General features: G+C 43.3%; 1 protein-coding gene across 2 annotated transcripts in view; it reads left to right on the plus strand.

Annotated features, from left to right (window-relative positions):
- CLIC6 (chloride intracellular channel 6) overlaps positions 1 to 13277 on the plus strand; it is a 77591-nt gene that overhangs the window by 48967 nt on the left and 15347 nt on the right. For both annotated transcript variants that reach the window (XM_073584631.1, XM_073584632.1), the window contains exons 2-3: positions 6158 to 6267; positions 8804 to 8929. In XM_073584631.1, the coding sequence (XP_073440732.1) occupies positions 6158 to 6267; positions 8804 to 8929 (236 nt within the window). The remainder of the gene's footprint in view (positions 1 to 6157; positions 6268 to 8803; positions 8930 to 13277) is intronic.

A 13277-nucleotide genomic window follows, 5' to 3' on the forward strand; every position in this document is an offset into this window, starting at 1 on the left:
TAGAGAAAAAAATATCACCAGATTTTCCCTGAAGCATCTTTGAATGTGAAAACCTTCATGGCAGGCCCGTTGGCATCTTCAAGACACTGTGTGCACAAACCCTTGGGGGCTTTTTGGAGGAGTTTTCATTTTTCCTAAAGCGATTTTGCTGGGTCTTGGAAGTTTATTGCAGCCTTTGTTTGGACACTACCTGGCTTGGAGTGTCTTCCATCAGGAGCTGCTTCACAGGAGTGACATACACGTTCTTTTTTTTCCACCAGGTATTTTTCAGTGGGATAAAAGAAGCTAAAAAAAAACCCCTCATCAATTGAGCAACAAAGTAGATTTCTGATACAAATAAACTGGAAGAGTTTTCCAAGAGTCAGTTTTCGAGGAGAACTTTGGAGATGATTCTCAAAAAACTCAATGTAACCATGGTCTTAGAAGACTTCTGAAGATAGCCATGGCGGTGACACAATGGTTGAGAGTAGACCTGTGATGCCCACTGAAGGGCAGGTTTGGTGGGATGAGTCAGGCAGGTGATACACTTACCTCTGTATAAAGACCACCAGAGAGGATAGCATATATTGAGCTACAGGCCTGGGAAGGTCTTAGTGAGAACCTGAGATTGTTGTGTCAGAGGAGGTGTCATCTGAGCGCATCCAGAGGTAGAGTAGAAGGAAGATTTGGAAAGATCCTGCCGGTGAGTCAGGCAGGTGATACACTTCCTCTGTGTGAAGACCACCAGAGAGGAAAGCATGTATGGAGCTACGGAACTTGGTGGGTGTCAGTTAGAACCTGAGATTGCTGAGCCAGAGGAGGTGTCATCTGAGCGCGTCCAGAGGTAGAGTAGCAGGAAGATTGGGAGAGATCCTGCGGGTCAGTCAGGCAGGTGAAACACCTGCTCTGTGTAAAGACCACCAGAGAGGAGAGCATGTATGGAGCTATGGGCCTGAGTAGCAAACTTTTTACGACAAGAGTTGGAATGGCAGGATCTCTCCCAATCTTCCTTCTACTCTACCTTCAGATGCGCTCAGATGAGAGATCTTGCCATTCCAACGCTTGTCGAAAAAAGTTTGCTAATGTTTGTGAACTATTACCGGTGTCGTGTGTGTTCCTGTTGGGGCTTCCACCCAGATTTCCAGATCCAGCTCACTTTTTACCAACCTCTAGGCCTCCGCAAGCACCATGGCCCTGAGCTCCTTCTTCCTCGTCGCCCCCCCATACCCTGCCAGCATTTGCTGCCATAATTGCCCTCTGGATGACGGGGTAGATGAAACCTATCGGTTTTAATCCCTTCTCGTCTACCTGTTATAAAGAGATCATCTGGTTCCCCTCTCTATAGTAACTAAGTACCAGACCTTGTGGAAAATTACTGAGAAATCCTCACCCCTGTGCGTTGGTGAAATTTCCTGTTGCCAGGACAATGGGTCACAAATGAGGAAAACGTGCAGTTCCCAGGAACTTGTCGTCCGAGCTGTAAATTGTGCTGTACAACCCTGATAAATGTATGCTCGGCTCCTTACAGCAAGGTCACTCGTCCCTCGCAGCCTGGGCTGGGCCTGTGTTTGTTGTGGATCCGCTCCAGGAACGTTAACTTGTCACATTACATGAAAAGTGAGAATTGCATCTCTGGAGCCGCTGTTACATTGGGTCACCTGGTACAGAGATCTGTCCTGACGCTTACATTGTACACTTGTTATAGCGGGAGAGGTGCAAGAAAGGCGCCGGCTTCACGTGCATGGTCATATCATGATCCGTAATACTGGCCCGTACTGGACCTCTAGCTCCGGTCATACATGGAGATCCATCACGGCACCATCACATGACATATTATAGCGGCATTGTCCGACAGACCCCATACAGCAACACCATAGTGATGGAAGCTCTGTAATACGGACCCCATACAGCAACACCGTAGTGATGGAAGCTCTGTAATACGGACCCCATACAGCAATACCTTAGTGATGGAAGTGTGGCGCCCCTGAGGATTCAGTTGCCACAGAGGTACTGCACCTCCTCCTGAGGTGTGGTACCCCACCATCCAGGTAAGTTGGAGGCTCCTGACCATGCTGCAACACTTGCATCCCACACAACACAGTAGTTCAGCAAAGCCACATTGCGGCTTCCTGCTTGGAGTGTAGCAGAGCACCTTTGGTGGCTCCCTGCTTGGAACACGAAACGTGCTGGGAGGCGGGTGCAGTTAGAATACATAAAAGAGCGGGAAGAGGTTAGGAGTAGAGTTTAGTTCAGTTCAGTTGGAGTTCAGTTCAGTGTCGGAGGAGAGAAGATCCCTGGGAGAGGGATGGAGGAAGGAGGTGCTGCAGCAGATCTCAGTGACCTGGGTCTCCTGGCACGGGAAAGGAAAGAAGGAAAAAGACATTGAACAGAAACCTGATCTTCCATAAGAAGGAAAGACTAGTACGGAACGTAGGAGTAAAAGGGAACAGAGGACGTGGGTTAGGAGAGAACCTTGCCTAGAAGTTCTAAGCGCAAGGCCGGGGCCCGGTCCCCGAGGTTGTATGGAAACTAATGGTTCTACAGCAGACACCGGTGGAGTAGTGAGCTGTAAATGCACTACTCCCATCTAAGACTTGAGGGCACAACAGCAACTTGGATAGTGAGCCGGGACTCAGGAGTAAGGAGTCCCCGAAGCAGGCTACAGCTGTCTGACATACAAGTAGAGTTCTTGGGAACATCTGTCAGGAGGCACTCCAGTGTAACTCAGTACTAGGAGTACTTCACACCAAAGGCGCTATAAGAGGAGACGTTCAGAAAGGCACATGTTGGCGTAGTGTTGGAAGGGAGCATTCCATCTAATCTGGAGGTTGACTGAGTCCCTGACCCGGAGGACACAGCACGGAGGCAGGCACCTGTGTGTACTACACACTGTGAGTAAAGCTTTGGAACTACATGCTCTGGTGTCCTCCAATTATTCCTGCGCACACCCTGTACCACTACATCTGGGTACCAGCTTCTACACCGCTTGTGCCTCTCTACCCCTACATCTACACTGCCCTGGGGCTACAGCTCCACCTGTGGGGAGCTTCACCATCTTGGCTGCAACACACCACCAGTCCCAGAGGATCTGCATGCAGCGTCGGCTCAACATCTCACTTGATGAACACCACAGGTGGCGTCACAAACTATTCCATTAACTACATTCCATTCAATCTCCCTCATTACTTGGACGCCCAGGGCCACGGACCGGGTCCCCGCTGCTGCGACACATCCCGCTGACACCGGCCCGGTACCGAGTACCTCACTGCCCTGGGAGGGCGACCCAGAAGCTGTGTAATACGGACCCCATACAGTGTCGGTGCACAGAGAGCTGCAAAATGTATGAGCCTGGACTCCTCTAACTTTTCATTTTTGCACTTTTGTTTTTTCCTTCACCATCTTCCAAGAGCCATATCCTATTTTTTTCCATCGACAAGGTTGTAAGGGGGCCTGATTTTTGTGGGACAAGTTCTAGTTTTGAATGGCGCCATTTAATGTACCAGAAAAAAAGGGGAAAAAAGCTTCAAGTGCAGTGAAATAGTGAAAAAAAAAATGACGCAATTGTTCTGTTGGTTTATTCATTTTGTTTTTGCAGTTCTTACAGTAGTCTAAATGACCTGGCAGCGCCGTTCTCCAGGTCAGTGTGATTACGGCGATACCAAACTCGTGTAGTTTTTTTTTTGTACTTTATTTATATTTATCATTCATTTATACTTTATAGTTCTAAAAAACAAAGTTCAGAACTTTGTAAAAGAAAAGTTTTCAGTTTGTGTCACCATTTTCCGAGATCCATAATTATGAGATGTGAGGTCTTGTTTTTTTCCGTGCAGTTTTTAGTGTTCCCATTTTGGGATGCATACTAAATTTTATTTGGCTTTAGTTTTTTTTTTTATGTAGCTGCAGCGACCTAAAAACGTCAATTCTGGAGTTTCCATTTTGTTTTTTTTCGTTTACCATTCTGGTTAATAATTTTTATATTTTGATATTTTATTTCATTTATTTTAAAAAATATATACGGTATATGTTTTATTTCCCAGAGAGGATTTGAACCTTTGATCGTGTGATCTGTTGTTCTATACTGTATACAACAGTGAGATATATAGTATATAGTGAAATTAACCTTCTCTTATAAAGCCCAAAGGCCGCTCTTCATAGGAGGACCAAAATGGCAGCTTACATTCACATGACCGCTGCAGTCAATCTCTGGCCATCCATGCAGGCTGCTCTGCTGATGCACCAAGGAAGTAAAGACCGTCGGGGTGCACTGATACATTTTTTTTTTTTAATTATTTATTTTTTAACACATTTTCTGCTTTTAGACTATTTTTTAATTCCTGAGCAACCCCTTTACTGCCATACTGTCTAAATTATATGATCTTTTCTGTCTGCTCTGGGGGAGTCCATGTGTCCTTATAAGAAATAATGGTGGGGTTGTAATGTGTTGACCATCCTCTTAAAAAAAAGAGTCTTTAAAACGTGGCCACTAGGGGGAGCCAAACTGAACATGAATTTATACAGATCCCATCAAAATCATTTTACAGAGAAAATGCCAAAGAAATCTATGGCTAATTGCCCCAAGAAACAGAGAAAATGCATGACTCGTATTAGACACTTCCATGCCCCAACAGGTATAAATCATGTCAAGAAAAGGGACAGGTAAATGGAGACGTAAATAGTATTATTTATGCACAGATCATGGAGTGAATGTCAAAGCCGTCAAGTCAAGCAACTTGAACCCGATATATAATTTTACATTTTAACTTTATTTGATTATACAAAGCAAGGTTTAAAAAGTTGTCACGTACAAAATATACCGCAGCATACAGGTTTGCACTAGTCCAATACAGAAAGTTCACCTATAAGTCCTTTATATCTATTAGGGTAAAGATCCCCTATGATGTTTGATTGCTAGTCACATGTCACACAATAAATTTGCACAAATGCAAGGGATTTCTATGTGAACTTTCTGTATTGGACTAGTGCAAACCTGTATGCTGCGGTATATTTTGTACGTGTATCTCCACTGACAACTTTTTAAACCTTGCTTTGTATATCAAATAAAGTTAATATATTTTCATTAATTGGCATTGACTTCCCTGTGTGTGTAGGATTATTCACTTTCCTGTTTTATGTCTGTTATTAGTTGTTGTTTTTGGTTCCACATTCATCAAAATGCGATTTGTGAATTTTTATTGCGAAGTCAAACATTTTTGTTTTTTTCTTGTCTTGAACTGTTTTTGCATCGTTTGATGTACAGATAATGCACCAAGGGGGGGAAGGAGAGGACTGGAGTGAAATTGCTCCAAATTTTGCAACTTTTTAAAGAAAATCGCAATTGATGAATCGTTAAATTCTGCTCACAAAGCGGAAAGCAAAAAAAAAAAGCAGATGAGAACATACTGTATAAAATAGACTTAAAAAGGCACAAAAAGAATAATGAAATAAACAAAACAACAGGTGCAAAAGCAATAACGAATTGGAGCATTAGTCTAAAGTTTGATAAATTAGATTCCAATTGTGACTTCATATTTTAAAGGATTATCCTCAAGTTGTCTCTTGAGCAGCACAGAGCTCTGAACTCTCCATAATTCCCGGTCTCTGGCAGGGCAGGCTCTTCTCGGTGAGTGACAGTTCTTGTGAGTAACAGAACTGTAGTATTTGTAGAGCTATAAAGCTCAGCACACGATCTGCTATAACACATTGAGCCATCAGTGGTGTGTTCTGAGTCTACACTGCTATCCTTGTATTTACACAGAGATAACAGGGCATTTGAACAAGCACACGGCTCGGGAAAGTGAGAGCAGTGATTAGGAGACCGGATCTGGGAGACGCCAATGCTGAGGGCCGGTGATTTTGAAAGATTTATAATAGGTTCTCGTCAGAAGTTGTGAGGGGAGAGGGAGGTGAGCAGATGAGTCCTGTAGAGAAAGAAAGCTGTCTGGTATGTTAGGAGTTAACTTCCCTCCTGGAATGTAACTACTGTACTTTCTCAGGGTCTAGTGGTCAAGCGCTAGGGAAACCAGTTTTACACTATGAAAGATAAAAGCTGTTATTGGAGGAGAATGACAGTAGATAGAAAAGACAAATCTATGGTAAACCTGTTATTTTTCTGCTGTCTAAATAACTAAAGCAATTTAGTGACATGAGATTATCCCTTTAATTCTGGGTTTATTTTCAGGCTGGAAGTGATGGAGAAAGTATTGGTAACTGTCCGTTTTCTCAGCGTTTATTTATGATTCTCTGGCTGAAGGGCGTCATCTTCAGCGTCACCACGGTGGATCTGAAGAGGTAACTTCACAGTTCTGCTCCGTCATTGTAAAGCGTTGTGTTACTATGAAAACTGCTCTATATGGAGAAAAAACACACAAAAGACAACACAGCGACCATAAGTCCCAATATGGAGTGCAATATTTATTATAATCAGGTAAAATCAGATATTTAAAACAGGTATCAATATATGGAATATGACAATTTTTTTATACATGTATTGAAGAAATATATAAATAATTATACAAATAATTAGATTTATCTGAAATTTCAGCAGTACCACCCCTATAGGACATACATTCACATAGTAGTGACAAATTTGTAAAAAATGTGCATATGAAAAATATAAAAATAAAGATACAACTTTATAAATTAATAAAGTGTATCATGAATTATAATAAAAGTGCTGCGCATTATTTACAATAAACAATCAGTGCTAATACGTCCTATATGGACGATTAAATAAAGTACAGTGCCCCGTGCAATTAAACAATAAGTGCCAGAATGCCTATGCTGACCAAGGTTGTCACAGAGTGATCTGTATGTCTGCTGACCAAGAAAACAATGTATCATTAACAGATTAAGTATAATACATAACTTACAAAGTGTACCGTGTGAATTGTTCCTTGTCTCCTGGGATAGACGCCCTGCCCCAACGCGCGTTTCGGCGCTAAGCCTTCATCAGGGGGTCTTGTGTGGTGGTCTATATGGAGAAAAGTATTGGGACACACTTTGATTACTGAATTCTGTTTTTTTCATTCAGTCGCATTGCCTCCGGTGTATAACATCCACCCCCTCACCCCACACGTAAAACACCCGTCCATATTGCCCCCCATGTATAACAAACGTTCATATTGCCCTTCAGTGATTAACATACGGCCCCTCATCCCCAGTAATCACCCCTCACGCCCCGTCATCTGCGCTCATATATACATTAAATACAAGTGCTTCTTACTAAATTAAAATATCATCAAAAAGTGAATTTATTTCAGTTCTTCAATACAAAAAATGACACTCCTATATTCTATAGAGTCATTACACACAGAGTGATCTCTTTATTTCTGTTAATGTTGATGATTATGGCTTACAGCCAATGAAAACCCAAAAGTCATTATCTCAGTAAAGTAGAATACTTTATAACATCAGCTGGAAAAATGATTTTAAAATCCGAAATATTGGCCTACTGAGATGTATGGTCAGTAAATGCACTCAGTACTTGTTCGGGGCTCCTTTGGCATCAATTCCTGCAGCAGTGCGGCGTGGCATGGAGGTGATCAGCCTGTGGCACTGCTGAGGGGTTATGGAAGCTCAGGTTGCTTTGATAGCAGCCTTCAGCTCGTCTGCATTGTGGGGTCTGGTGTCTCTCATCTTCCTCTTGACAATACTCCATAGATTCTCTATGGGGTTAAGGTCAGGAGAGTTTGCTGCCAATCAAGCCCAGTGATACTGTTGTGTGTAAACCAGGTATTGGTGCTTTTGGCAGTGTGGACAGGGGCCAAGTCCTGCTGGAGAATGACATTTCCATCTCCAAAAAGCTTGTCGGCAGAGGGAAGCATGAAGAGCTGTAACATGTCCCGGTAGACGGCTGCACTGATTTTGATAAAACAGTGGACCTACACCAGCAGATGACATGGCTCCCCAAACCATCACTGATTGTGGACACTTCACACTAGACCTCCAGCAGCTTGGATTGTGGTCTCTCCACTCTTCCTCCAGACTCTGGGACCGCGATTTCCAAATGAAATGCAAAATTTACTTTCATCTGAAACCAACCCCTTGAACCACTGACAACAGTCCAGTTCTTCTTCTCCTTGGCCCAGGTAAGACGCTTCTGGCGTTGTCTATTGGTCATGAGTGGGTGACACAAGGAATGTGACACTTGTAGCCCTTGTCCTGGATATGTCTGTGTGTGGCAGCTCTTGAAGTAATGACTCCAGCAGCAGTCCACTCCTTGTGAATCTCCCCCACATTTTTGTCTGCCCTTTTCTTAACAATCCTTTCCAGGCTGCAGTTATCCCGGTAGCTTGTGCACCTTTTTCTACCACACTTTTTCTTTCCACTCAACTCTCCATTAATATTCTTGGATACAGCACTCTGTGAACAGCCAGCTTCTTTAGCAATGACCATTTGTGTCTTATCCTCCTTGTGAAGTGTGTCAGTGACTGCCTTCTGGACATCTGTCAGGTCAGCGGTCTTCCCCATGATTGTGGAGCTACTGAAACAGACTAAGGGACCTTTATAAATGTTTAGGAAGCCTTTTACAGGTGTTTTTTGTTAATTATTCTACTTTACTGAGATAATGACTTTTGGGTTTTCATTGGCTGTTAGCCATGATCATCAACATTAACAGAAATAAACACATGAAATAGATCACTCTGTGTGTAATGACGCTATAGAATATAGGAGATTCACTTTTTGCATTGAAAAACTGAAATAAATCAACTTTTTGATGATATTCTAATTTTGTGAGAATCCCCTGTATGTGCCACTAGTGATCTGCCCTCATATATACAGATATGTGTCAGTTCTAAGCAAGAAATAAAACTTTCCCCTACAGGAAACTGGCCGATCTGCACAACCTGGCACCTGGGACAAACCCGCCGTTCATGATGTTCGATGGGGAAGTGAAAACCGATGTGAATAAAATTGAAGAATTCTTGGAGGAAAAATTAACAACACCAAAGTAACTTTTTTATGGTTGTCTTTATTATATATATTTTTTTATTAAGTACCTAGAAAGTAAGGCTGAGTTCACACGTGGCGTTTTTTTCGCGTTTCCGCGGCGGTTTTAACCGCGCGATTTTGCCGCGAAAACGCGAAAAATAAGCATTCCATGCATTCCTATGGGATTCCGCAATGCTGTGCTAATGCTGCGGTTTTTACCGCGGCGGATTCGCTTCGCGGTAAAAAACGCAGCATGCTCATTAATTTGCGGAATCGCGGCGATCCCGCACCCATAGGAATGCATTGTTCCGCTTATTTCCCGCATGTGGCTGTGCACACCATGCGGAAAGTAAGCAGAACAATTGCGGATGGTACCCATGGTCCGGAGGAGAGGAGACTGTCCTCTGGGCTTTGGGTACCATATCCCTGTAAAAAATAGAATTTAAAATAAAAAATATTGTTATTCTCACCCTCCGACGTCCCGCGCAGTCTTCCCGCTTCTCTTCACGCTCTCGTTCCCAGTAATCCTTTGCGAAAATGCTCGCGATGACGTCCCTTCTCGCGGGATCGCGAAGTCTCGCGGTCATTCGTGCGACGTCGTCGCGATCCTGCGAGAACTGACGTCATCGCGGGCATTTTCGCAAAGGATTACTGGGAACGGATGCGCGGGACGTCGGAGGGTGAGAATAGCACCGTTTTTTATTTTTTTTTTTACATTCTATCTTTTACTACTGATGCCGCATAGGCGGCCTCAGTAGTAAAAAGTTGGTCACACTTGTCAAACACTATGTTTGACGAGTGTGACCAATCTGTCAATCAGTTCTCCCAGCGATGCTACAGATCGCTTGGAGAGCGCTAGCATTTTGCAAGCTAAATACGCTTGCAAAATGCTAGTTTTTCCGCGGGAAAATCGCGGGAATTTAAAATGCGATTTTCCCGCGGACTGGAATTCCGGAATTCTCGCGGTAATTTCCGCGAGAGTTCCGGTACGTGTGCACTTAGCCTAAACAGATTAGAATTTTTTTGTCTTTAGATTTAGCCCCCAAACTTAGTTGATCTCAGGGTGTCCTACTAGTGTAACCCCCAGCAATCCCCTATCATTTCTATGGGGATTCACGCACCGCAGCGCCCCCACTTGCCAATTTAAGCGTTAGGCTGGTTTCACATTTGCGTTTTTTAGCGCTGGAAAAAAACGCATACCTGCGCATGCGTTTTTTCCCCTATATTTAACATGGGTGCGCATACCTGCGCGCTGGTAAGCGCATGTATGCGATTTTCATGCGCTGCGTTTTTTTGGGGTGTGCGTTGGTATTTTCCAGACGCAGCATGTTGCATTTTTTGGCCCTGCAAAAAAGCGCATGCGCACATATGCGCACGTTTTGCGCTAAAAATGGCCATTATAGCCTATGGATGCGCAAATGTGCGCACTGGCATGCTCATGTATGCGTTTTTTTGCATATGCGTTTTTTTTTTTTAACCATGGAATTTAGGGGTTTGGGTTAGAGTTAGGGTTAGTTAAGGGGGTTTAGGGTTAGGGTTATGGTCAGGGTCAGGGTTAGGGTTGGGGTTTGGGTCAGGGTTAGGGTTAAGTATGGTTTGGTTAAGGGTTAGGGTCAGGGTTAGGGTCAGGATTAGGGTTAAGTATGGTTTTGTTAAGGGTTAGGGTCAGGGTTAGGGTTAGGGTCAGGGTCAGGGTTAGGGTTAGGGTTGGGGTCAGGGTTAGGGTTAGGGTCAGGGTTAGGGTTAAGTATGGTTTTGTTAAGGGTTAGGGTCAGGGTTAGGGTCAGGATTAGTGTTAAGTATGGTTTTGTTAAGGGTTAGGGTCAGGGTTAGGGTTAGGGTTAGGGTTAGGGTCAGGGTTAGGGTTAGGGTTAAGGTCAGGGTTAGGGTTAAGTATGGTTTTGTTAAGGATTAGGGTCAGGGTTAGGGTCAGGATTAGGGTTAAGTATGGTTTGGTTAAGGGTTAGGGTCAGGGTTAGGGTTAGGGTTAGGGTTAGGGTCAGGGTTAGGGTTAAGTATGGTTTTGTTAAGGGTTAGGGTCAGGGTTAGGGTTAGGGTCAGGGTTAGGGTTAGGGTCAGGATTAGGGTTAAGTATGGTTTGGTTAAGGGTTAGGGTCAGGGTCAGGGTTAGGGTTAGGGTTAGGGTCAGGGTTAGGGTTAAGTATGGTTTTGTTAAGGGTTAGGGTCAGGGTTAGGGTTAGGGTCAGGGTTAGGGTTAGGGTTAGGGTTAGGGTTAGTTATAGGGTTAGTTAGGGTTTAGGGTTTGGGTTAGGGTTAAGTATGATTTGGTTAAGGGTTAGGGTCAGGGTTAGGGTTAGGGTCAGGGTTAGGGTTAGGGTTAGGGTCAGGGTTAGGGTTAGTAAAGTCATGGTTTGGGTAGTGTGAGGGGCCACCTAAAAATGTTGGAAAAAAACGCAAACGCGGTAAAAACGCACTAAAAACGCATACAAACGCATAAAAACGCTGCGTTTTTTTCATGCATGCTCATAAAAATGCTTGAAAAAAACGCAGCAGTTGTATGCTTATGTATGCGTTTTTTCAATGCGTTTTTTTGCGGGAAAAACGCGCTGCAAAAAAAAGCAAGTGTGAAACTAGCCTTACACATTACCTATGGGCTGTGCATGTAATGCTCAGACTTGATGGTGACAGTGGATGACGTATACACCAAATACACCAAGAAAGTAATTAAAATTGGTTTTCTAAAGTAGATGACCCCTTTAACCAGAGGATCTAGTGAGCTGACACCGGGGAGTGAGGCCAAAGAGCTTTTTTTCATTTGTCCTCCAATTCCATTGAAAAAAAACCTCTTGAAATGAACTTCAAGGTCTTTTCTTGCTCTTAAATGAAAAGTGTCATCAGAAAATTTCCAATTATATAAATCAGATTTTTATGTTAAATTTATTTTCTAAAACCTTTAGATCACTATTTTATATTGAAAAAAAAATCTAAAATCTTCACACTGATCACGAGGGCTAATATTGCATGTTTCCTACATATTCTTCATGTGGACGTTAGCTGCAATAAGGCGACCACAGACCCTATAGTACCGAAGTATTATCTGGGTATGCTGTAATCTAGACAAAGCCGTTCTAAAGGGAGGGGAAGGAGGTGAGCTGTGACATCACCTATTGTGTATGGTGGATCCTGTGTGATCTACTGTATATAGAGGTGTTATCAGTCATTGTACAGGAGCAGGTGAGCTGTGACATCACCTATTGGGAATGGTGGATCCTGTGTTATCTACTGTATATAGAGGTGTTATCAGTCATTGTACAGGAGCAGGTGAGCTGTGACATCATCTATTGTGAATGGTAGTTCCTGTTTTATCTACTGTATATAGAGGTGTTATCAGTCATTGTACAGGAGCAGGTGAGCTGTGACATCACCTATTGGGAATGGTGGATTGTTTTGAGCTCATCTGTTCATTCACCTTTTGTGTCCGAGGATCTCCCTCTTCTGGTGAAGGAAGGTAGTGAGGCTGATTTGGATGGAAGAAACCAAACACCTGATCAGGTGGATTGTGACTGGGTAACGGGAACTTCAGACTGGATATAAGGCAGCCGACGCCCTTCTGAGTGGCTGGTGATTTCTCTGCTGGATTCTTGGAGACCAGTCTGATTCCTGTTTCCCAAAGATAAGTTTTTGCTCTGCTATTGAACTTATTAGTTTTGGTTTTGTTTACCTTGTTTTTTGAGTTCAGCCATCCCCGGCCGGGGGTGTGCTGGATTCTTTTTCCTTGATCAGTGTTCTCTTTTGCTCTGCTTTCAGCATATTCTGAGTGCTGATATAGGGTTTGAAGTCTAGTGACTTCAGGGTCCTTTTTGCTTATCGGTTGTGTTGGTAATATTTTTAGCAGGGTTTTCTCGGATTGCAGACAGCAGCTTTTCTGTCCTGTCCTTTTTAGTTAGCTTGGGCCCCATCGTTTGCTCAACCTATCTTTCTATCTGTGTTAGTGTTTTCATCTTATTTCACCATCATTATATGTTGGGGGCTGCCTATTGCTTTGGGGTCTGCTCTGGGGCAGTCAGTTTTTCCCTTTTCTCTCTTTAGGCTTATTTAGATCTCCGGCTGTGACGAGGTGTCTAGGATCACCGTAGGAACACTCCACGGCTACTACTAGTTGTGTGATATGATTAGGGGTCTGCAATCCGCTAGTCTCCAACCTCTCTGATTTTCTGGGCTGAGCTTGTGTTTTGTTTTTTCCTCCTCGGTGACTCAATCATAACAGAATCACCAGCCATACCGCAGATTCTAGGGTACTCAAAAGCAGGAAGGAATTGTTAAAAAAAAAAAATGGAGTCAGAATTTTTTTTTTTGTGTGTATATTTTTTCCTCTTTTTCTCTGAGGCCGTAGGAGGAATATTTTT

Source organism: Dendrobates tinctorius, unplaced genomic scaffold (genome assembly GCF_039654945.1).
Source record: "Dendrobates tinctorius isolate UK_male_01 unplaced genomic scaffold, ASM3965494v1 ptg000084l, whole genome shotgun sequence".
NCBI lineage: Eukaryota > Metazoa > Chordata > Amphibia > Anura > Dendrobatidae > Dendrobates > Dendrobates tinctorius.